Source organism: Salmo salar, chromosome ssa12, assembly GCF_905237065.1.
Source record: "Salmo salar chromosome ssa12, Ssal_v3.1, whole genome shotgun sequence".
Lineage (NCBI taxonomy): Eukaryota > Metazoa > Chordata > Actinopteri > Salmoniformes > Salmonidae > Salmo > Salmo salar.
In genome coordinates, this window is record NC_059453.1 from 34589690 (window position 1) to 34614843 (window position 25154).

The 25154-nt window shown below is 44.8% G+C and overlaps 1 protein-coding gene across 1 annotated transcript; it reads left to right on the forward strand.

Annotated features, from left to right (window-relative positions):
* Positions 1–272: 272 nt before the first annotated feature.
* On the forward strand, positions 273–24085 carry LOC106564849 (actin-related protein 2-A). The gene is made up of 9 exons (XM_045691287.1): positions 273–425; positions 2551–2661; positions 11602–11817; positions 12629–12701; positions 13394–13530; positions 13927–14076; positions 15939–16084; positions 21611–21743; positions 22275–24085. Exons 1-9 carry the CDS (start codon positions 378–380, stop codon positions 22443–22445), a joined length of 1185 nt encoding a protein of 394 aa, XP_045547243.1. The 5' UTR covers positions 273–377; the 3' UTR covers positions 22446–24085.
* The last annotated feature ends 1069 nt before the right edge of the window (positions 24086–25154 follow it).

The following is a 25154-nucleotide window of genomic DNA, read 5'->3' on the forward strand; positions in this document are numbered from 1 at the left end:
AAGAATATTTAATTGTCATGTAAAAACAAATCTGCTCCTCCCTCGACATAGATCGATCAACTTAACTGTTTTCGGCGTTGGCCCACCGGGCAGCACCTAAATGTATTGATAAAGCTTGCATTACGGATATTTCAAAATTCTGATTGACACGACACTGTCAATCATTGTGGTTATCGAATAGAAACGTGTATGGAAAGGCGTTGCCATATGTTATTGGCTGAATTTCTTTGCTATCTCTACCCTGATAGGTGTGTGAGTAATATGGGCATGTGTCATACATTCCGGAAGAAGCCTTTTGCTAGAGCCGGGGTGGTGTTTTCCGCCTTGCTGAAGAAAGTTGTGCAAAGGAGGGCTGCTGGTTTCTGTATTCCGAGAAAATGGACAGCCAGGGAAGGAAAGTGGTGGTTTGCGACAATGGGACCGGGGTAAGTTTACAAACAGACCGTGTTCTATCGTCAAATTATGAGCGTTCCGGCTTTTGTGCTGTGCATTTTGGCAGAGACGAGATGGGGAGGAACAGGAAGTAGCTCGTTTCATTGCTAGCTTGTTGTGTAGCCACGGTCTGGGTGGGTAGTCAAATGAATTTCTGTCAGCTTGTCAATTAGTTATGCATTAATTGAGGTTAGTGCATCTGTCAATTAGAGGTGGCAAGGTTAACACCGTTCGGTGGAATGTTTAGAGTACCGATTGTTTACTCGAATTCGTGAATCAGTGGGAGTAGCCTTAAGTATTGTTATCGCGGCTGCTCGTGCTGACATTGCGAACTCCAATCGTCTCGAGCTAGTTAGGTGGCTGGCCAGCAAGCTCAATAGCTAGCATTCAACGTTACAAATCGGTCTTATTGTTTCATAGCATGCTCCAGAGAACACTTAAATGTCGTGTTCTGCCACATGTAGCTATATCTTTTATTTCTTCGTCAGACATCATTACCCTACATTTCCATCCCTTGCTTCAATTTGATTGTTAGCTCAAACTAACAAGATGAGGGCTCTCTGTAAGAAGTTGCAAGCGTCATTGTTAATTGAAATGAATTGGGCAAGGAAATGACGTGCTCTATTGCGTTTTATTCAGTAACTCCAAATTGTTAGATACTATTTGGTGGTGGTCACAAAGAATGATGATCCAGCATCTGTAGCCCCGCCCTCACCGAAACTTCTTTGAACTTGTAACAAGTGTTTTACACTGCTGCATTGTCTGTTGAGTAAATGGATGAGGATTTACACATATAGTTTTACTAAACCAGGCAGCAACAAACAAGTATCACGGTTAAAGTATTGCTACCAACTGTTGAACAAGGCGAGTTAACCAACTAAACTTGTCTCGAGCAGTAGATAATGCGCATGCCTCGTTCTTGTACAGTGAGGAAGTCAGAAACCATTCTTCCATGTAAGGAGTTATCAGATCTATTGCAACTTTCTTGTAAAATATGTTTGTAAACATGAGTCATCCGGTTAAAATGGACAAATAAATTACAGTTAAAGCAGTTTTCACCTCCAACATTTTACCTTAGTATTTATCCAGACTATTCATTCATCTGTCTATTTATGCTGTTTACTTATTTTTTTTCCTGTTCCATTTAGTGGTTAGCTGACTCAGTCTTTCTCCAGCTACCTACCGCAAAGAAACTATGCTGCTTACAGACTTTGTTTTCACACTGTGAATAAAACAGCCTGATAGCTATTCATAGCTCGGAGAGTGTAAGTGGGACATGCTGTAGCCTACCTTCTGTCTTTATTCTTGTCTTTGAGTAACCCCTTCCTCTCCGAGCTGATGATGTCATGTCTACTTGATGATGCATGTCGTACACTTCTTTTATTCTTCATACCGGAAGGTTGAGAATGAAATGTGGTCATTTATGTAACGTAAGTGAAAGAAGGAAGATTGTCATTTATCATTATGTAGGCCTAAAGAAAGCCCAAATGGATTTTAAACATACATGGGAAAAGCGCTCGTATCGATTCAAGCGCTAGGCTACTCCTTGAAGCAAACGCCGTACAACCTAACAGGTTTGAATGAAATTCCCTGCATAGGTTCTCTACGTGACTTCCTAAGCATGCTGCACGTCAGGTAGTGATTGTGGGATGATAACACTACCAATGCTGTAACTTTCACTGTAACCCTTCTGAGAGTGTTCACAAACAAAGTAGGGTGGAGTTGCTGGGGCTGGTCTTTTGTCAGTTGTGCATTTCCACCACTAATGGTTAGGATTTGGGGAGGGCAAGCTGATCCTAAATCTGTACCTAGTAGCAACTCAAACAGCACCATGTGACTCAGAAAGTAGAGAAGGCTCTAACTTCTGCCTAATAAATAAGACAAGTGAAGTGCATTACTGCATTATCAGGCTAGGTTATGTCAGAGTTAATGGACTAAAAGGTTTTCTTTTAAAGGAGTCTGGGCTAAATGCTTTGATCCAATTTCTAGTATTTGGCTATAGGCCTATTATTAATATTGTCCTTCTGTGTGCTATGAAAATGTATTTATGTTCTATGTTATTTACCAAAAATAATGTTTGTCACTGACCGTGCCTCTTGTCTCTCCCTTTAATCCTAGTTTGTGAAGTGTGGCTATGCAGGCTCCAACTTCCCAGAGCACATTTTCCCTGCATTGGTTGGCAGGCCAATCATTCGCTCCACAGCTAAAGTGGGAAACATTGAGATCAAGGTAACCTAACTTGTTTACTTCACAGGAGTGTTAAATCCCTTTGATATCTAGACAAAAATATGTCTTTAGTATTTACTCAAGAAAGTGGTAAAAACCTGTTTCGAAGGGGGTCAAATAAACATTGCATAATTTTTTTTAACAGGTAACATACTGTGAATTCTGTCTGAAATAGGTATTAGTATGTGTGTTGAGTGTAATACAGAATACTTTGTAAAATGGGTCCTGTTTTGTCATTTGTACCTATCATCTGGGGAAAGGGGATACCGAGTCAGTTGCAAAATTGAATGCGTTCAACTGAAATTTGTTTTCTGCTTTTAACCCAACCCCCTCTGAATCACAGAGGTGCGGGGGGGCTGGCTTAATCAACGTCATCGAGGTGGTTAACTGCCTTGCTCAAGGGCCAAACTGCAGTTTTTTTCCTACCTTGCCAGCTCGGATTCAAACCAGTAACCTTTTTGGTTATTTTATTTTTAATTATTTTACCTTTTTTATTTAACTAGGCAAGTCAGTTAAGAACATTCTTATTTTCAATAATGGCCTAGGAATAGTGAGTTAACTGCCTTGTTCAGGGGCAGAACGACAGATTTTTACCTTGTCAGCTCGGGGATTCGATCTTGCAACCTTTCGGTTACTAGTCCAACACTCTAACCGCTAGGCTACCTGCCGCCCCACGAGGCTACCTGCCGCCCCACGAGGCTACCTGCCGCCCCACGAGGCTACCTGCCGCCCCACGAGGCTACCTGCCGCCCCACGAGGCTACCTGCCGCCCCACGAGGCTACCTGCCGCCCCCTGCCGTTACTGGCCCAACACTCTTAACCGCTAGGCTAACTTCTTCATAGCCCTTGTGAATATGACGTTTTCTTATTTGTGGAGATTTAGGGAAGTTCTGAAATGGCTGTAATGATTTGTGGAGCAGACCATGGTTCTAAGTTTTTATTTTTCATAACATGTAGACCTAGCGGGGGAATGGAGCACATCGCTTGATTTACACTACTTTGTTAGATTACATTTTGCTTAGTTCCTCCACTGTGAACTTGTTGAAGCAATTTTCCTGACACTTATCCTGGACAAAGAAGCTATTTCAATGGAGATTCTTAATTGACCATGCTTTAGTCCAGGACTAGCCTTAATCTGTGTTTGGGAAACCGGCCCTTTGAGTTTAGTTTTTCACAGTATTGGAGAGTTTAAAAAAAGTATTTCCTCCATTGAGTGTCCTCTGGAAATCCAACAATCCAACACATTGGTCCCTATGGGAAACAAGAGGCTAATATTTACCATTGCTTGCTGCGTCCCAAATGGCTCCCTATACCCTACATAGTTTAACCCTATGGGCCCTGATCAAAGTAGTGCACTGCATAGGGAATAGGATGCCATTTGGGGCGTAGCGCATTATTTGTTGATTTAGCCTAGATGTCGCACCTAGTCTTGCTATCAGGGCGTTACACATTAACAATCACCTTTGATAACGTTGCAGCGTTATATGAGCGGATGGGTGGTTTTTGTAGGACATGCACTGATTCACCTCTGTCCTTGGCTCCTCTGTCCTCTTCTCTCTCTGTTCCATCTTCTGACCCTCTGCTTCATCCCTCTCTTCCTCCCACCTCTCCTCCTTTTTTCCTGTTGAGGTAGAATAACAGAAAGATGGTAAGTGTGTATGTTTGCAGTTTCATGGGCCCCTGCTCTCTGCTCGGACAGTGAAATGGCTGCACTCGTCATCTCTCCGACAAGAATGGTCCTTTTCTTTTTATCTGTCAATTGTTTGGCATTGCTTCCTCATTCCCCCTCTACTACTCTTTCCCCGGTTTTCTGTGATGAAATGGTGTTCTGGCTAACCTTACAAACTGTTTTAACCTTTGTAGTTTTTTTACAAATCAACATGTTAAATACTGTGGTCTGAACACTGACAAACATTCATGGTCTTGTGTACATAGATTTTGTTTTTACATTTATTTTTATTTCACCTTTATTTAACCAGGTAGGCCAGTTGAGAACAAGTTGTCATTTACAACTGCGACCTGGCCAAGATAAAGCAAAGCAGTGTGCCAAAAACAACAGTTATTTTATTTTACCTTTATTTAACTAGGCAAGTCAGTTAAGAACAAATTCTTATTTACAATGACGGCCTAGGAACAGTGGGTTAACTGCCTTGTTCAGGGGCAGAACAACAAATGTTTACCTTGTCAGCTCGGGGATTCGATCTAGCAACCTTACGATTACTAGTCCCACGCTCTAACCACTGGGCTACCTGCTGCAACACATGGGATAAACAAATGTACAGTCAATAACAAAATAGAAAATCTGTATACAGTGTGTGCGAAGGAGGTAAGGCAATAACAAAATAGAAAATCTGTATACAGTGTGTGCGAAGGAGGTAAGGCAATAAATAGGCCATAGTGGCGAAGTAATTACAATTTAGCAATTAACACTGGAGTGATAGATGTGCAGATGAGGATGTGCAAGTAGAAATACTGGTGTGCAAAAGAGCAGAAAAAAACTAATATGGGGATGAGGTAGGTAGGTAGTTGGTTGGATGGGCTATTTACAGATGGGCTGTGTACAGCTGCAGCGATCGGTAAGCTGCTCTGACAGCCGATGCTTGAAGTTAGTGAAGTAGATATGTCTCTAACTTCAGTGATTTTTGCAATTAGTTTCAAATCAAATCAAATCAAATTTATTTTTATATAGCCCTTCGTACATCAGCTGATATTCTCAAAGTGCTGTACAGAAACCCAGCCTAAAACCCCAAACAGCAAGCAAAGCATGTGAAAGAAGCACGGTGGCTAGGAAAAACTCCCTAGGAAAAACTCCCTAGAAAGGCCAAAAACCTAGGAAGAAACCTAGAGAGGAACCAGGCTATGAGGGGTGGCCAGTCCTCTTCTGGCTGTGCAGGGTGGATATTATAACAGAACATGGTCAAAATGTTAAAATGTTAAAATGTTCATAAATGACCAGCATGGTCAAATAATAATAATCATAGTAGTTGTCGAGGGTGCAACAAGCACGTCCGGTGAACAGGTCAGGGTTCCATAGCCGCAGGCAGAACAGTTGAAACTGGAGCAGCAGCACGGCCAGGTGGACTGGGGACAGCAAGGAGTCATCATACCAGGTAGTCCTGAGGCATGGTCCTAGGGCTCAGGTCCTCCGAGAGAAAGACAGAAAGAGAGAAAGAGAGAATTAGAGAGAGCATATTTAAATACACACAGGACACCGGATAAGACAAGAGAAATACTCCAGATGTAACAGACTGACCCTAGCCCCCCGACACATAACTACTGCAGCATAAATACTGGAGGCTGAGACAGGAGGGATCAGAAGACACTGTGGCCCCATCCGATGATACCCCCGGACAGGGCCAAACAGGCAGGATATAACCCTGCCTGTAAGATTCAGTCATTGGCAGCAGAGAACTGGAATGAAAGGCGGCCAAAGGAGGTGTTGGCTTTGGGGATGACCAGTGAAATATACCTGCTGGAGCGCGTGCTACGGGTGGGTGTTGCTATGGTGACCAGTGAGCTGAGATAAGGTGGAGCTTTACCAGGCAAAGACTTATAGATGACCTGGAGCCAGTGGATTTGGCAATGAATATGTAGCGAGGACCAGCCAACGAGAGCATACAGGTCGCAATGGTGGGTAGTACAGTTGAAGTCGGAAGTTTACATACACTTAGCTTGGAGTCATTAAAACTCGTTTTTCAACCACTCCACAAATTTCTTGTTAACAAACTATAGTTTTGGCAAGTCGGTTAGGACATCTACTTTGCATGACACAAGTAAGATTTCCAGCAATTGTTTACAGACAGATTATTTAACTTATTAACTGTATCACAATTCCAGTGGGTCAGAAGTTTACATACACTAAGTTGACTGCCTTTAAACAGCTTGGACAATTCCAGAAAATGATGTAATGGCTTTAGAAGTTTCTGATAGGCTAATTGACATCATTTGAGTCACTTGGAGGTGTACCTGTGGATGTATTTCAAGGCCTACCTTCAAACTCAGTGCCTCTTTGCTTGACATCATGGGGAAATCAAAAGAAATCAGCCAAGACCTCAGAAAATGAATTGTAGCCCTCCACAAGTCTGGTTCATCCTTGGGAGCAATTTCCAAACGCCTGAAGGTACCACGTTCATCTGTACAAGCAATAGTACGCATGTATAAACACAATGGGACCACGCAGCCATCATACCGCTCAGGAAGGAGACGCGTTCTTTCTCCTAGAGATTAACATACTTTGGTTTGAAAGTGCAAATCAATCCCAGAACAACAGCAAAGGACCTTATGAAGATGCTGGAGGAAACGGGTACCAAAGTATCTATATCCACAGTAAAACGAGTCCTATATCGACATAACCTGAAAGGCCACTCAGCAAGGAAGAAGCCACTGCTCCAAAATCGCCATAAAAAAGCCAGACTACGGTTTGCAACTGCACATGGGGACAAAGATTGTACTTTTTGGAGAAATGTCCTCTGGTCTGATGAAACAAAAAAAATAGAACTGTTTGGCCATAATGACCATAGTTATGTTTGGAGGAAAAAGGGGGAGGCTTGCAAGCCGAAGATTACCATCCCAACCGTGAAGCACTGGGGTGGCAGCATCATGTTGTTTGGGGTGCTTTGCTGCAGGAGGGACTGGTGCACTTCACTAAATAGATGGCATCATGAGGATGGAAAATTGTGGATATATTGAAGCAACATCTAAAGACATCAGTCAGGAAGTTAAAGCTTGGTCACAAATTGGGTCTTCCAAATGGACAATGACCGCAAGCATACTTCCAAAGTTGTGGCAAAATGGCTCAAGGACAACAAAGTCAAGGTATTGGAGTGGCCATCACAAAGCCCTGATCTCAATCCTATAGAACATTTGTGGGCAGAACTGAAAAAGCGTGTGGGAGCAAGGAGGCCTAAAAACCTGACTCGGGTACACCAGTTCTGTCAGGAGGAATGGGCCAAAATTCACCCAACTTATTGCGGGAAGCTTGAGGAAGGCTACCCGGAATGTTTGACCCAAGTTAAACAATTTAAAGGCAATGCAACCAAATATTAATTGAGTGCATGTAAACTTCTGACCCACTGGGAATGTGATGAAAGAAATAAAAGCTGAAATAAATCATTCTCTCTCCTATTATTCTGACATTTCACATTCTTAAAATAGTGGTGATCCTAACTGACCTAGGACAGGGAATTTTTACTAGGATTAAATGTCAGGAATTGTGAAACTGAGTTTAAATGTATTTGGCTAAGGTGTATGTAAACTTCTGATTTACATTTAAGTCATTTAGCAGACGCTCTTATCCAGAGCGACTTACAAATTGGTGCATTCACCTTATAATATCCAGTGGAACAACCACTTTACAATAGTGCATCTAAATCTTTTAAGGGGGGGTTAGAAGGATTACTTTATCCTATCCCAGGTATTCCTTAAAGAGGTGGGGTTTCAGGTGTCTCCGGATTTGGTGATTGACTCCGCTGTCCTGGCGTCGTGAGGGAGCTTGTTCCACCATTGGGGTGCCAGAGCAGCGAACAGTTTTGACTGGGCTGAGCGGGAACTGTGCTTCCTCAGAGGTAGGGAGGCGAGCAGGCCAGAGGTGGATGAACGCAGTGCCCTTGTTTGGGTGTAGGGCCTGATCAGAGCCTGAAGGTACGGAGGTGCCGTTCCCCTCACAGCTCCATAGGCAAGCACCATGGTCTTGTAGCGGATGCGAGCTTCGACTGGAAGCCAGTGGAGAGAGCGGAGGAGCGGGGTGACGTGAGAGAACTTGGGAAGGTTGAACACCAGACGGGCTGCGGCGTTCTGGATGAGTTGTAGGGGTTTAATGGCACAAGCAGGGAGCCCAGCCAACAACGAGTTGCAGTAATCCAGACGGGAGATGACAAGTGCCTGGATTAGGACCTGCGCCGCTTCCTGTGTGAGGCAGGGTCGTACTCTGCAAATGTTGTAGAGCATGAACCTACAGGATCGGGTCACCGCCTTGATGTTAGTGGAGAACGAAAGGGTGTTGTCCAGGGTGACGCCGAGGCTCTTAGCACTCTGGGAGGAGGACACAAGGGAATTGTCAACCGTGATGGCGAGATCATGGAACGGGCAGTCCTTCCCCGGGAGGAAGAGCAGCTCCGTCTTGCCGAGGTTCAGCTTGAGGTGGTGATCCGTCATCCACACTGATATGTCTGCCAGACATGCAGAGTTGCGATTCGCCACCTGGTTGTCAGAACGGGGAAAGGAGAAGATTAATTGTGTGTCATCTGCATAGCAATGATATGAGCGACCATGTGAGGATATGACAGAGCCAAGTGACTTGGTGTATAGCGAGAATAGGAGAGGGCCTAGAACAGAGCCCTGGGGGACACCAGTGGTGAGAGCACTTGGTGCGGAGACAGATTCTCGCCACGCCACCTGGTAGGAGCGACCTGTCAGGTAGGACGCAATCCAAGCGTGGGCCGCGCCGGAGATGCCCAGGTCGGAGAGGGTGGAGAGGAGGATCTGATGGTTCACAGTATCAAAGGCAGCAGATGGGTCTAGGAGGATGAGAGCAGAGGAGAGAGAGTTAGCTTTAGCAGTGCGGAGAGCCTCCGTGACACAGAGAAGAGCAGTCTCAGTTGAATGCCCAGTCTTGAAACCTGACTGATTAGGATCAAGAAGGTCATTCTGAGAGAGATAGCAAGAGAGCTGGCCAAGGACGGCACGTTCAAGAGTTTTGGAGAGAAAAGAAGGGATACTGGTCTGTAGTTGTTGACATCGGAGGGATCGAGTGTAGGTTTTTTCAGAAGGGGTGCAACTCTCGCTCTCTTGAAGACGGAAGGGACGTAGCCAGCGGTCAAGGATGAGTTGATGAGCGAGGTGAGGTAGGGGAGAAGGTCTCCGGAAATGGTCTGGAGAAGAGAGGAGGGGATAGGGTCAAGTGGGCAGGTTGTTGGGCGGCCGGCCGTCACAAGACGCGAGATTTCATCTGGAGAGAGAGGGGAGAAAGAGGTCAAAGCACAGGGTAGGGCCGTGTGAGCAGGACCAGCGGTGTCGTTAGACTTAGCAAACGAGGATCGGATGTCGTCAACCTTCTTTTCAAAATGGTTGACGAAGTCATCCGCAGAGAGGGAGGAGGGGGGGGGGGAGGGGGAGGAGGATTCAGGAGGGAGGAGAAGGTAGCAAAGAGCTTCCTAGGGTTAGAGGCAGATGCTTGGAAGTTAGAGTGGTAGAAAGTGGCTTTAGCAGCAGAGACAGAAGAGGAAAATGTAGAGAGGAGGGAGTGAAAGGATGCCAGGTCCGCAGGGAGGCGAGTTTTCCTCCATTTCCGCTCGGCTGCCCGGAGCCCTGTTCTGTGAGCTCGCAGTGAGTCGTCGAGCCACGGAGCAGGAGGGGAGGACCGAGCCGGCCTGGAGGATAGGGGACAGAGGAAATCAAAGGATGCAGAGAGGGAGGAGAGGAGGGTTGAGGAGGCAGAATCAGGAGATAGGTTGGAGAAGGTTTGAGCAGAGGGAAGAGATGATAGGATGGAAGAGGAGAGAGTAGCGGGAGAGAGAGAGCGAAGGTTGGGACGGCGCAATACCATCCGAGTAGGGGCAGAGTGAGAAGTGTTGGATGAGAGCGAGAGGGAAAAGGATACAAGGTAGTGGTCGGAGACTTGGAGGGGAGTTGCAATGAGATTAGTGGAAGAACAGCATCTAGTAAAGATGAGGTCAAGCGTATTGCCTGCCTTGTGAGTGGGGGGGGAAGGTGAGAGGGTGAGGTCAAAAGAGGAGAGGAGTGGAAAGGAGGAGGCAGAGAGGAATGAGTCAAAGGTAGACGTGGGGAGGTTAAAGTCACCCAGAACTGTGAGAGGTGAGCCATCCTCAGGAAAGGAACTTATCAAGGCGTCAAGCTCATTGATGAACTCTCCAAGGGAACCTGGAGGGCGATAAATGATAAGGATGTTAAGCTTGAAAGGGCTGGTAACTGTGACAGCATGGAATTCAAATGAATTCGGGGCTATGGTGACAAAACGGATGGCACTGTGATAGACTGCATCCAGTTTGCTGATTAGTGTTGGAGGCTATTTTGTAAATGACATCGCCGAAGTCAAGGATCGGAAGGATAGTCAGTTTTACGTGGGTTATGTTTGGCAGCATGAGTGAAGGAGGCTTTGTTGCGAAATAGGAAGCCAATTCTAGATTTCATTTTGGATTGATATCAATAGTAGAGAGATCATCATGAGAAGGGGAACATTGTTGTCTGCTGTAGCTTCTCATATTAAAATAAACTTGCAAGCCTCCTCCGCATAGCATAAAAAACTACCACATTGAGCATGAGTTTGCCCATGCAGCTCTCTGCCAATATGAGTGACCTGTTTGTTGGGCGGTAGACAGTCAGGCCTATTCTGGGTTTGCCTATACCATAGGTTCTAGACATTTTCAATAGGATCTGCATCCCAATTAACCAAATGTATTCCGTTCTACTAACAGTGTGCTCTGACTGCATGGCTGGAATCTCTATCTAATATTGCCTGCTCTCTGGAGCAGGGCTGAACGTATCGTCAGATCACTAAAAGCAAGAATGTCTAGATGTTGACTGCAACTATAATAAGTGATGTTTGACTTTTTTATTGTGGCATGCAAATGTCCTTTTTAGGGAAGTTCTTTAAGTTTGTTCTGTAGAGCATTTTTAAGATGGTGGATGTCCTTTTGTGACATTGTTACCTTCTTACCCAGAGCTATCCATCCTCCTCTTTTTGTTGTATAGCAGTGGTCAGTCGGCATTGACACTGTGACAGTCGGTTTGTTGCCGTGGTATGTCAATGACTTGGCTGGTGGACACTGCAACTTTTCTATGGACACTGCAACTTTTCTATGCAGTAATATTCAGTGGCTACTGCACTATTGGGGTCCCTCCTAAACCGCGGGTTCATTTTAAAAGTCACGCCCTGGTTTTGACCCTGGTCTGATAAACTCAGATCTTTATCACCTCCCTCCCCAGGACCTGATGGTGGGGGATGAGGCGAGTGAGCTGCGCTCCATGCTGGAGGTGAACTACCCCATGGAGAACGGCATCGTGAGGAACTGGGATGACATGAAGCACCTGTGGGACTACACCTTTGGTCCCGAGAAGCTCAACATCGACTCGCGCAACTGCAAGATCCTGCTCACCGAGCCTCCCATGAACCCAACCAAGAACCGCGAGAAGATCATTGAGGTGCGTATACGTTTTTTAAGTGTTTCTTTTTGTTAACTCACGACTACTAAATACGTTGTCAGATGACAATTTCATTAACATGCTTTAGTTTTGAAAGTGTGTATTCTGGAGTGTACCCGGAACGGCTGGAGGAGATCTCTTATACGGCCTTTTATAAGCTTCTATTGTGGATCTTAAATGATTCATCAGTCATAACAGTGATGCTCTGTGCTGAGGAGGCAGTAGCGCTCCTGATAAGGAGGTTTATCTTGGAGTTGCAACTTGCCAGTCATTGTGACTAAGGCAGCAACGCTGCCTGGCAGACCTGGGTTCAACAAGTATTTGAACTCTTTCAAACACTTAGTTTGATTGAGCTTGTCTGGAGTTTCACATGGGTGGACATTGCACTTTTGGGACTACTCCATTGCTTCCGTTGTGGCAGGTCAGGTCAATCAATCACAGCTAAAGTATTTGAAAGACTTGAAATGCTATTTGAACCCAGGTCTGCTGCCTGGCGACAGCTCCTCAGTGGGAGTCAGTCAGAGCCACTGTTATTAATGATTCAGGCTGTCCTCTGTGGGGTGGCCAGCCATGGCTAAGTTCTTTGAGAATAAGTCCTTTTCACCCGTTTAAACTTCAGGTTTCTGAACATGGAGGTCTATTCCTTTGAGTTGAGGTTAGATTTGTTGCGGTTTTCCTAGCTTGCCAAAACAAAGCTAATTTGCATTAGCAAGATGCTAAGTTACGGTTTAACTATAAATGTACAGATTGTTTTGTTGCAGTAACTACACATTCCAGTGACATACTCTCGCACTCCCTACCTCTTTCCTAGGTGATGTTTGAGACGTACCAGTTCTCTGGGGTTTACATAGCCATCCAAGCTGTGCTCACACTCTATGCTCAAGGTAGGTTCTTTAAAACAAAACAAGGCCACTGGAAGGAAGGTAGGACACCCAAAACCAGTGAAGAGCACTGGGTACCTGAGATTTCACTCCAACGAATTGCAATTTAAAGTACCTTTCAGAACACGTGGAGGAATGTAGGACATTATACCCGGTAATTTGCTTTTGCTACGTTTCTACCATGGTAGCAACAATTATTTTGGGATTATACTTTATTTTCCGGTACAGAAAGTACCAGATATTTACTTTACATTTTAAAATGGTTATTAGTTAGTAGTTACAAAGTGCTTCCATTTGTACTGTACTGCTTGTATTTGTAACGTCGGTCTTTCTCTGGTGAGAGAAATAAGCACAGCTGTGGAATGAGGGATGAAACGGGCTGTGCTAATGTGTGGCCCTTTCAGTGGCAGGACGAGAGCTGAATATGCAGCAGTACGTAGTTGAATACATAGCTGTATACTTCTTGTTGTTCTATACTTTCATTGGCCCATGCATTTGTTTGATATTGAACCAATATATTATGAAGTTAAACTCTTGACACCAAGAAATCGGTAATAACAATTCATAAAAAGCTTTCCATTTCAAACGAGTAATGACAGAAATGGTCTATAATGTCGATATGGGCTTTGGAAACGGTGGATGTGTTTTCTCACTGGCCCTATTCTGTTGGCACTGCTGTGGGATTTGTTTTTTAGGTCTCCTGACGGGTGTGGTGGTGGACTCTGGTGACGGCGTCACCCACATCTGCCCCGTGTACGAAGGCTTCTCCCTGCCCCACCTGACCAGACGCCTGGACATTGCAGGAAGGGACATCACACGCTACCTCATCAAGGTACACCTTCGTTTCCCACACGTGACTGTCTTAGAATGTCCTGTCCAGAAACTCCTCCTAGCCCCTAGGCATGTGTAGATATGAGAAGACTGAATAACGCACTGATGGACATTGCACCTTGCCCATTGGAGCTACTACCATATATATTTAGAACTATCTAGCCTAATTCTTTCAAATCTACGCAAGAGCCTAGGGGGAACTAACTAGGGGTTGATTCCCTCATGAGTATGTCTGACTTGCTAGTGGAAAGCAGTCGACTGTAAACCACACCTGTTCATTATCATTAAAGGTGACGATTTAAAGAGTATTGGGAGTCTTTAAATTAGTTTTGCAGTCCTTTACAACTGAGATCTGCAAACCAACCAAACACATCACTTACCTCTGACCTTTATCCAGCTGCTGTTGCTGAGGGGCTACGCCTTCAACCACTCGGCGGACTTTGAGACTGTGCGCATGATGAAGGAGAAGCTGTGCTACGTGGGCTACAACATCGAGCAGGAGCAGAAGCTGGCGCTGGAGACCACCGTGCTGGTTGAGTCCTACACGGTCAGTAACACAGTCCTACACGGTCAGTAACACAGTCCTACACGGTCAGTAACACAGTCCTACACGGTCAGTAACACAGTCCTACACGGTCAGTAACACAGTCCTACACGGTCAGTAACACAGTCCTACACGGTCAGTAACACAGTCCTACACGGTCATTATCCTGGTTGAGTCCTACACTTTCAGTTCTTATTGTACAAGTTTAGGTAGTACAACCTTGTTTCAGTGAAAGTATTTTCTCGTTGTTTTGTGCATTCTGAGCCCGACCCTGCTTTGTCATCTAAACAGCACACCAGATCAGCGTTGGGACTAGTTACTTGAAAAAGTAATTTTACTAGAAACATTTAACAAAAGTAACGGGTTATGATATTACTTTGTGTGTAAAGTAACACGTTATATTTGTTACTTTCATGAAAAAAATTTAAAAATCTAATTGTTTGCTTGACTGTCGGGTGGCGCAAGGTGAGCCTTGTGCGCTCTACAAAAGATGGGCTACTTACGAACTCAGGTTTGATCACTAGTTATTCCTTTCATCTGTGGCGCTGCTTTCCTGTGCTAGTCGACAAGTGCTGAGCTATATATGGGCTGCTTAATTAGCCATATATACTGTAAGCCAAACATCTGTACAGATTTCCTGTCTTTTCATTCAAAATCTTTCTCTCGAGCCGCTTGTACAGAGATGTATAGAAGGCACGTTTGTCACTAGACGGGAAAGCCTCTATAGGATTTTTGATCACATAAGTGATCAAAGGCAAATATCAGAGGTGCACCCTCTATATATTTCTATGGACAGCAGCTGCCATGACATTTCTCCAAACAGCCTTTCCCTGCTTGCTCGAGAATTACATTTGAGGAAACAATTTGAGATCGGATCAAGGGAAACGCGCCCGGTACCGGAAGAGAAATGATTCTGGAAGTAATGCACACGTTGTTTGACAGTAACTGTAATAATATTACCCAATAAAAAAGTTACTTAAAAAGTTACTTACAAAAGTAATCTCATTTATGCAATGCATAACTTTTTTTATAATGCATTACCCCAAACACTACATCATATTCTACTTAGTCTTGCCTGGTAAGGGTGACACCATTTTACACTGAGAATAATAGAATTCCTCTGTATTTGAGGCCTGGCTATATGGTAATACTGCCTCCTTGTGGACATAATGTATCATACCAATCAGGTTATAATTTTAGAACAGTAGAAGCCATATTTAGTGTGAGAAGAGCTCTTGAACCAAGCTCTGGATGCCCCCAGGTTACTTTGCACAAATCCCTGCGCAACCCAGGTTCGATGGCCGGTAGGGGTTGGCGGTGAACCACGAAGGAACCGCGAGTCCCTGTGATGTAGAGGGAGTGGACGGAATTTTCCATGTGTGTGGTGGGCGGCGGCGCACCTCTGTTTCCTTGCCCAAATCCTAGAGGGAGAGGCGGAGGACAGAGGATGGAACAAGAGCACTACTGTAGCGTTGAAGAAACTACTCCCCCCTCCCCATCCATGGGCGTGACATCATTTCCTGTACGACCCAGACTCCCACGCCACGTGCTGACCTGGTGTCTGTTTCCTCCTCTGGACTCCAGACTGGAGCCGTCAAAGGACCCTTTATGCTCCCTCCCACATAGTGTTCCGCCACGCTCTGTAAAAGGCCTACTGTCTGTCAGCCGGCTCCATCTGACCAGAGGGAGAAAGACTCTTACTTAACGTTGCCAGTTCCAAACATTGTCTATTGTCCATCTCTAGCCTAGCATTGCCTTCATATTTCCCTAGCAGTGTTCTAGCAGAAGAAAGCCATCAGTCCTGTCTTCATGTCAACTAAATGCTTTCCGATGTGTGAATGTTGTTCCCCTTTCTGTGTCCCCAGCTCCCCGACGGGAGGATGATCAAGGTGGGAGGGGAGCGGTTCGAGGCCCCCGAGGCTCTGTTCCAACCCCACCTCATCAACGTGGAGGGAGTCGGGGTGGCAGAGCTCCTCTTCAACACCATCAATGCAGCAGACATCGACACCAGGTAACTCCATGACAGACTCCCCCTACTTACTAGTGAACTAGTAATTTCCAAACCTCTTTCCTTCCCTTTCACGTCTCCTTTTGCCATTTCATTAGTTAAAGTTATAGACTTTGAGTGGATGCTCTTGAGCAGAGTGATGGTGTAGAACTGCATAGGCAAAACCCTTCAAAGGTCAGTCACTGGTTGTCACTTTGCAGTGCTGTGATGAAATCTGGGCTGTCCCCAAAAAAAAAATAAAAAATCTTGGTCGACCAAGAGTCGTCTGTTCTAGCCACCCTTTGCCCTGATGACACCTTTGCGCACTCTTCATTCTCTCAACCAGCTTCATGATCTAGTCACCTGGAATGCATTTCAATTAACATGTGTGTCTTGTTAATTTGTGGAATTTCTTTCCTTGTTAAAAACCTCTTAAGGATCGGCCCCTTTTTTACAGTTTCGCCTAAAATGACATACCCAAATCTAACTGCCTGAAGCAAGGATATGCATATTCTTGGTACCATTTGAAAGGAAACACTTTAAAGTTTGTGGAAATGTGAAAGGAATGTAGGAGAATAAAACAATAGATCTGGTAAAAGATATTCAAAATAAAAAAAACAACCATTTTTTTTGTACCATCTTTGAAATGCAACAGAAAGACCATAATGTATTATTCCAGCCCAGGCACAATTTAGATTTTGTCCACTAGGAGGCAGCAGTGTATGTGCAAAGTTTCAGACTGATCCAATGAACCATTGCATTTCTGTTCAAAGTTGTGTCAAAACTGCCCAAATGTGCCTAATTTGTTTATTAATAACTTTTCATGTTCAAAACTGTGCACTCTCCTCAAACAATAGCATGGTATTCTTTCACTGTAATAGCTACTGTAAATTGGACAGTGCAGTTAGATTAACAAGAATTTAAACTTTCTGCCAATATCAGATATGTCTATGTCCTGGGAAATGTTCTTGTTACTTACAACCTCATGCTAATCGCATTAGCCTACGTTAGCTCAACCGTCCTGCAGGGGACCCACCAATCCTGAAGAAGTTGCGTTTGAGCCAATCAGTTGTGTTGTGACAAGGTAGGGGTGGTATACAGAAGATGGCCCTATTTGGTTAAAGACCACGTCCAGATTATGGCAAGAACAGCTCAAATAAGCAAAGAGAAGCGACAGTCCGTTACTTTAAGACATGAAGCTCAGTCAATCTGTAACATTTCAAGGACTTTGACCGTTTCTTCAAGTGCAGTTGCAAAGGCCATCACGTGCTATGATGAAACTGGCTCTCATGAGGACCGCCACAGGAAAGGAAGACCCAGAGTTACCTCTGCTGCTGAGGGTAAGTTCATTAGTTACCAGCCTTAGAAATTGGCAATTAACTGCATTACAGATTGCAGCCCAAATAAATGCTTCACAGAGTTCAAGTAACAGACACATCTCAACATCAACTGCTCAGAGGAGACTATGTGAATCAGGCCTTCATCGTCGGATTTCTGCAAAGAAACCACTACTAAAGGACACCAATAATAAGAAGAGACTTGCTTGGGCCAAGAAACATGAGCAATGGACATTAGACCGGTGGAAATCTGTCCTTTGGTCTGAGTCCAAATTTGAGATTTTTGGTTCCAACCGCCATGTCTTTGTGAGACGCAGAGTAGGGGAACAAATGATCTCCGCATGTGTGGTTCCCACCGTGAAGCATGGAGGAGGGGGTATGGGGGTGCTTTGCTGGTGACACTGTCTGATTTCTATTTAGAATTCAAGGCACACTTAACCAGCATGGCTACCACAGCATTCTACAGTGATACGCCATCCCATCTGGTTTGTGCTTAGTGGGACTATCATTTTGTTTTTCAACAGGTAAATGACTCAAAACACACCTCCAGGCTGTGTAAGGGCTATTTGACCAAGAAGGAGAGTGATGGAGTGCTGCATCAGATGACCTGGCCTCCACAATCACCCGACCTCAACCCAATTGAGATTGTTTGGGATGAGTTGGACGGCAGAGTGAAGGAAAAGCAGCCAACAAGTACTCGGCATATGTGGGAACTGTTGGAAAGGCATTCGAGATGACTACCTCATGAAGCTGGTTGAGAGAATGCCAAGAGTGTGCAAAGCTGTCATCAGGGCAAAGGGTGGCTATTTGAAATATCTCAAATATAAAATATATTTTGATTTAATACTTTTTTGTGTGGTTACTACATGATTCCGTATGTGTTATTTCATAGTTTTGATGTCTTAACTATTTTATTTTTATTTCACCTTTATTTAAACCGGTAGTCTAGTTGAGAACAAGTTCTCATTTGCAACTGCGACCTGGCCAAGATAAAGCAAAGCAGTTCGACACATACAACAACACAGAGTTACACATGGAATAAACAAACACAAAGGAGCAGGATGAATAAATAAATACAGTATGGGGATGAGGTAGATTGGATGGGCTATTTACAGATGGGCTATGTGCAGTGATCTGTGAGCTGCTCTGACAGCTGGTGCTTAAAGCTAGTGAGTGAGGGAGGTAAGACTCTCCAGCTTCAGAGATTTTTGCAGTTTGTTCCAGTCATTGGCAGCAGAGAACTGGAAGGCAAGGCGGCCAAAGGAAGAATTGGCTTTGGGGTGACCAGTGAGATATACCTGCTGGAGCACATGCTACGGGTGGGTGCTGCTATGGTGACCAGTGAGCTAAGGCGAGGCTTTACCTAGCAGAGACTTGTAAATGACCTGGAGCCAGTGGGTTTGGTGACAAGTATGAAGCGAGGGCCAGCCAACGAGGGCATACTGGTCGCAGTGGTGGGTAGTATATGAGGCTTTGGTGACAAAACGGATGGCACTGTGATAGACTGCATCCAATTTGTTGAGTAGAGTGTTGGAGGCTATTTTGTAAATGACATCGCCGAAGTCGAGGATCGGTAGGATAGTCAGTTTTACGAGGGTATGTTTGGCAGCATGAGTGAAGGATGCTTTGTTGTGAAATAGGAAGCCATTCTAGATTTAATTATGGATTGGAGATGTTTAATGTGAGTCTGGAAGGAGAGTTTAGTCTATCCAGACACCTAGGTATTTGAAGTTGTCCACATATTCCAAGTCAGAACCGTCCAGAGTAGTGATGCTGGACGGGCGGGCAGATGCGGGCAGCGATCGGTTGAAGAGCATGCATTTAGTTTTACTTGCATTTAAGAGCAGTTGGAGGCCATGGAAGGAGAGTTGTATGGCATTGAAGCTCATCTGGAGGTTAGTTAACACAGTGTCCAAAGAAGGGCCAGAGGTATACAGAATGGTGTCGTCTGCATAGAGGTGGATCAGAGAATCACCAGCAGCTAGAGCGACATCATTGATGTATACAGAGAAAAGAGTCAGCCTGAGAATTGAACCCTGTGGCACCACCATAGAGACTACCAGAGGCCCGGACAACAGGCCCTCCGATTTGACACACTGAACTCTGTCTGAGAAGTAGTTGGTGAACCAGGCGAGGCAATCATTTGAGAAACCAAGGCTGTTGAGTCTGCCAATAAGAATGTTGTGATTGACAGAGTCGAAAGCCTTAGCCGGGTCGATGAATACGGCTGTACAGTAATGTCTCTTATCGATGGCGGTTATATTGTTTAGGACCTTGAGCGTGGCTGAGGTGCACCCATGACCAGCTCTGAAACCAGACAGCAGAGATGGTACGGTGGGATTCGAAATGGTCGGTAATCTGTTTAACTTGGCTTTCGAAGACCTTAGAAAGGCAGGGTAGAATAGACTTAGGTCTGTAGCAGTTTGGTTCTAGAGTGTCTCCCCCTTTGAAGAGGGGGTTGACCGCGGCAGCCTTCCATTCTATGGGAATCTCAGAAAATACGAAAGAGGTTGAACAGGCTAGTAATAGGGGTTGCAACAATTTCGGCAGATCATTTTAGAAAGAGAGGGTCCAGATTCTCTAGCCCGGCTGATTTGTAGGGGTCCAGATTTTGCAGTTCTTTCAGAACATCAGCTATCTGGATTTGGGTGAAGGAGAAGTGGGGGAGGCATGGGTGTGTTGCTGTGGGGGGGTGGAGGGCTGTTGGTAGGGGTAGCCAGGTGGAAAGCATGGCCAGCCGTAGAAAAATGCTTATTGAAATTCTTAATTATAGTGGATTAATCGGAGGTGACAGTGTTTCCTAGCCTCAGTGCAGTGGGCAGCTGGGAGGAGGTGCTCTTATTCTCCATGGGCTTTACAGTGTCCCAGAACTTTTTTGAGTTTGTGCTACAGGGTGAACATTTCTGCTTGAAAAAGCTAGCCTTAGCTTTCCTAACTGACTGTGTATATTGGTTCCTAACTTCCCTGAAAAGTTGCATATCGTGGGGGCTATTCGATGCTAATGCAGAAAGCAACAGGATGTTTTTGTGCTGGTCAAGGGCAGTCAGGTTTGGAGAGACCCAAGGGCTATATCTGTTCCTGGTTTAACATTTTTTTGAATGGAGCATGCTTATTTAAGATGATGAGGAGGGCACTTTTAAAGAATAACCAGGCATCCTCTACTGACGGATGAGGTCAATATCCTTCCAGGATACCCCGACCAGGTCGATTAGAAAGGCCTGCTGCTGAAGTGTTTTAGAGAGCGTTTGACAGTGACCCATTACGGATGCAGGCAATGAGTGCAGGCAACTATTCTATAATGTAGAAATAAAGAAAAAGTCTTGAAGGAGTCGGTGTGTCCAAACTTTGGACTGGTAGTGTATATGGATGATTTATAAAGCCAGGCACATTTTTACAGTTAGGCTATTGATTATAGACCTAATTAAGTTTGTTTCCCCTCTCCTCACTTTTCTTAGACAATTAAGGCAAGGGCTGTTTTCTCGTCTCTTAACTCCGCTGCTGCCTCTGCCCCATTGTTCTCAACACCAATATGCTGGTTAACTTTGCAAATGTTTTTATTTATTTATTTAACCTTTATTTAACTAGGCAAGTCAGTTAAGAACAAATTCTTATTTACAATGACGGCCAAACCCTAACCCGGACGACGCTGGGCCAATTGTGCGCCGCCCTATGGGACTCCCAGTCACAGCCGGTTGGGATACAGCCTGGAATCGAACCAGGGTCTGTATTGATGCCTCTAGCGCTGAGATGCAGTGCCTTAGACCGCTGCGCCATAGAAACATGGTCTAGGAAAAGGTGCAAATTCAGCAGCGCACTAATGTATACAATTTCAGCCTCCACAATGGATCATTCCACTCAGACAGGTGTCTTATTCACCATGATTCTTATTTCTATACACTTTTTTTTTGCTACTGCTTGACAAAAATCTCAGTTGACCAGCAGCCTGTCGACTAAATGGGATCAGTCCTAGATGAATTGCTTTTTTTTCTTCTCCATATTGTATTTTTTCATCTATTCTCTACATCCCTTTTTCTCTCCCCTAAACATCCTCACCTTCTCTCCTCAGGGCTGAATTCTACAAACACATTGTGGCAGAATGTTCTCTTTTCCTCTCCATGTGACCATTCTTATTCACCTTTGTTATTTCTCTCCATTCCTCATCTTTCCTCCAGGTCTTCTCTCCTCTCTAAACGTCTTCTCCTTCTCTCCACAGGTCTGAGTTCTACAAACACATAGTGCTGTCGGGGGGCTCCACCATGTACCCCGGCCTTCCCTCTCGACTGGAGCGTGAGCTCAAGCAGCTCTACCTGGAGCGCGTGCTGAAGGGAGACGTGGATAAGCTCTCGGTGAGGACAGACACGGAACGCCATTTATGTCTTTACTTTGAAGTAGCTTGCTTTAAGTACATGTCATATATTTTATTGTTGCTGTTTTTAGTGCAGGTTTTACTGTCCAATGTTTGGCTTTTAACAGATAGACAACGACTAACAGCCATTTAACAATCAATTTTCTTAGCCACCAGGAGGCGGTGTTGCCCTAAATTGAAATGGTGTACACAACACAACCAATGTGCTTCTTCAAACACTGAGAATGAGCTGTCTTCATCATGGGACCATGTTTAAATCATGTGCTCGACAACAAAATTAAAATATAATGTCTCATTGTTCCTCACTCATTCCTTTACACACTGGTTGCTCAATTTGGCAACAATATCCATTTCAGCATTTTCAATGACAGGCCTGCTGGTTCAGTTCATGTAATTATTAGACGATTTCACACCTATTTTTAGTTAAGGTTGTTAACAGACACCAACATTCTTCTCACACTCTTCCTTTCTTCTCCTTATCTTCTATTTTGTCTTTCCTGCTCGTGTGCAGAAATTCAAGATCCGCATCGAGGACCCCCCTCGGCGCAAGCACATGGTGTTCCTGGGCGGGGCCGTGCTGGCCGACATCATGAAGGACAAGGACAACTTCTGGCTGACGAGGGAGGAGTACCAGGAGAAGGGGATGCGTGTCCTGGAGAAGCTAGGGGTCACCGTCAGATAAACCCCCTCCAAGATGCACATGTCTGGGCTAAATCTGAAATGGCACCCTATTCCCTTAGTGCACTAGCCTATGGGGTCTGGTTAAAAGTAGTGCACTATCTAGGGAATAGGGTGCAATTTGGGATGCGGCCTTGGTCTTCTCTCCCGCCCTCCGTCTCCGCCACGTCCTCCACTTGATATCCATCTATCGCTCACCTCATCTTCGCGACGCGGTCATCTGTTTTTACCACCTGTCCCAGATTCGCTCACTCACTCTCTCCAAGGGCATGTTGGGACAGACTGATGGGGTTAGGTGGGGTTGGGGAGGTGGGAGGAGATAGATGAGGTGCTTAACAACGCGTCTCCTGGGAATAGTTTAAATCATGTTGCCCAACTTATTCGGTCAAAACACGATCCCAATGGTGAAGTCAATTATTATTAAGGATTCATTTTTGGGGGGGTGTTGGATTCCCCTGTGTTGTGGGCACGGGGTACACAAGGGGCCCCCATCAAAGGCAAGCTGCCCTTCTTAAATCCACCCTTCTGCTTATCTTCGTCTTTTGTCCAGTCTTAATCAGCAGGGGGATTGCTTGTTCCTCTTGAGACCCTCGTAACGAATGGGTACACACTCTGTTTATCCCTGAGGTTAATTTAAGGTTGTTTTAACGTTGGGAGGTCCGGGGATGATGGTTGGTTAGAGGGCAGGTGGTTTTTGGGGCATGTTTCTCCTTCTCACAGGGTCCACCTGCCCACTTGTCCGACTCCCATATCTAAACAGTCTGTTGTCGTAAGGGGGATGTGATGATGACAAAAATAAACGGTTGGCCTTCCCTCACGATTTAATTAAAGGCATTTCATTCCACTGATGGCAAAATATTTGCCATGCATACAATTCCAATGAGGACTGCTCAGCCTTTTCTTTGAAGTCACGTTTTGCATTCACATTTATTTTGCTGATGCGCTTTCCTTTTGGAGGAGAAGAGGTTTTGCCTTTCGTTTTGTCAGACATGTTATTTGTACGTTTTTGTGTATTTTCTTTTGCAGTGCATTACTCACGTGTTTTCTCGTAAAGAGTGAGGACGTGTCGTCCTCATCACGGCTGTTGGACTCACGAGTCATCCGGTTTTTAAGGTCTGGGTTAGTTTGCCCTCCAACAACAGGTCTAGGATATCTATCCCAGGCCTATCCTTAACCATTGTGAGCTCAACAATACATCAGACCTAGGACCAGTTGTTAAGCGCGTACTGAACCGTAACCTGTTTTAAAGAGGAAGTCACTCTGAGACCAGTAGGAACTCTATAGTCTCAGCTCCAGTGAAGATACATTTTTTTTGAGATCAGGTGTTATTGGGGGTGGGGATTTGTTGGGGGTGTTGAACATTTGTAATATTAATAACAATTTGGGTGTCGGTAGACATGGAGACCACATAAAAGATGGTATTTAAGGTTTTCCTTTTTTTTGGTTTTCATATGTATATTGCAGGCACTTACACAATTGTGTATGTATAATTTTATTTTTTGACAAAAGGTCATCCAGTGCCAAGTGCTGTTATTGTAGCTGGATCTTATTTTTGGTAGCTTTTTTTTTCTCTTTTTCTTTGTTTTTGTTCATAGCATAACTGCCTACCGCTGATTTGAAATAAAGCAACGTGATTTATAAATACCCGGTGGTGCTCTGTCTTTGAAATGTAACACGTGGTCGCCATAAATACTTGTGACATTATCGTCGTTGTCGGCAGTGATCCTAAATAAGACCGAATTAGAAGGCAGATGAATTGCCTCAAAAGAATGAGTTGGTACATTCACGGATGCATGGGTATGCTGTGTAACTGTGGTCATGTTTAGAATGAAGGCTGCAGAGAACAAGAATGCGAGTGGCTTCTGCTTGAGTGTATGTCAAATCATTTTAATCGTCACATGTTTGTGAACAACGGGTGTAGACTAAAAGTGAAATAATAAATACACATGAGTAACAGTAACTTGGCTATATACACAGGGTACCAGTACTGGGTCCATGTGCAGGGGCACAAGGTAATGCAGGTAGATTTGTACATATAACTAGGAATAAAGTGACAGATGATAATTAACAGTAGCGGCAGCATATGTGATGAGACAAAGTTAGTGCAAAAAAGGGGCAATGCAGATAGTTAAATAGTCCAAATAATTATCTGGACTATTTAACTATTTATCAGTCTTATGGCTTGGGGTAGAAGCTGTTCAGGGTCCTGTTGGTTCCTGAACAGTCTTTGGGTGGCTGGAGTCTGACAGTTTTTAGGGCCTTCTGACACTGCCTGGTATGGAGGTCCTGGATGGCAGGGAGCTCTGCCCCAGTCATGTACTGTAGTGCCTTGCGGTCAGATGCCAAGCAGTTGCCATACCAAGCGGTGATGCAGCCAATCCAGATGCTCTCAATGGTGCAGCTGTAGAACCTTTTGAGGATCTGAAGGCTCATGCCAAATCTTTTCAGCCTCCTGAGGGGCAAGAGGCGTTGTTGTGCCCTCTTCACGACTGTGTTGGGGTGTGTGTGTGTGGACCATGACCAGCCTTTCAAAGCATTTCATGGCTACAGATGTGACTGCTACGGGGCGATAGTCATTTAGGCAGGTTACCTCAAGTGTTCTTAGGCACAGGGACTATGGTAATATGCAGGTATTACAGTCAGGGAGAGGTTGAAAATGTGCAATGTAGTCACTTGTGAGCTGGTCAGCGCATGCTCTGAGTACGCGTCATGG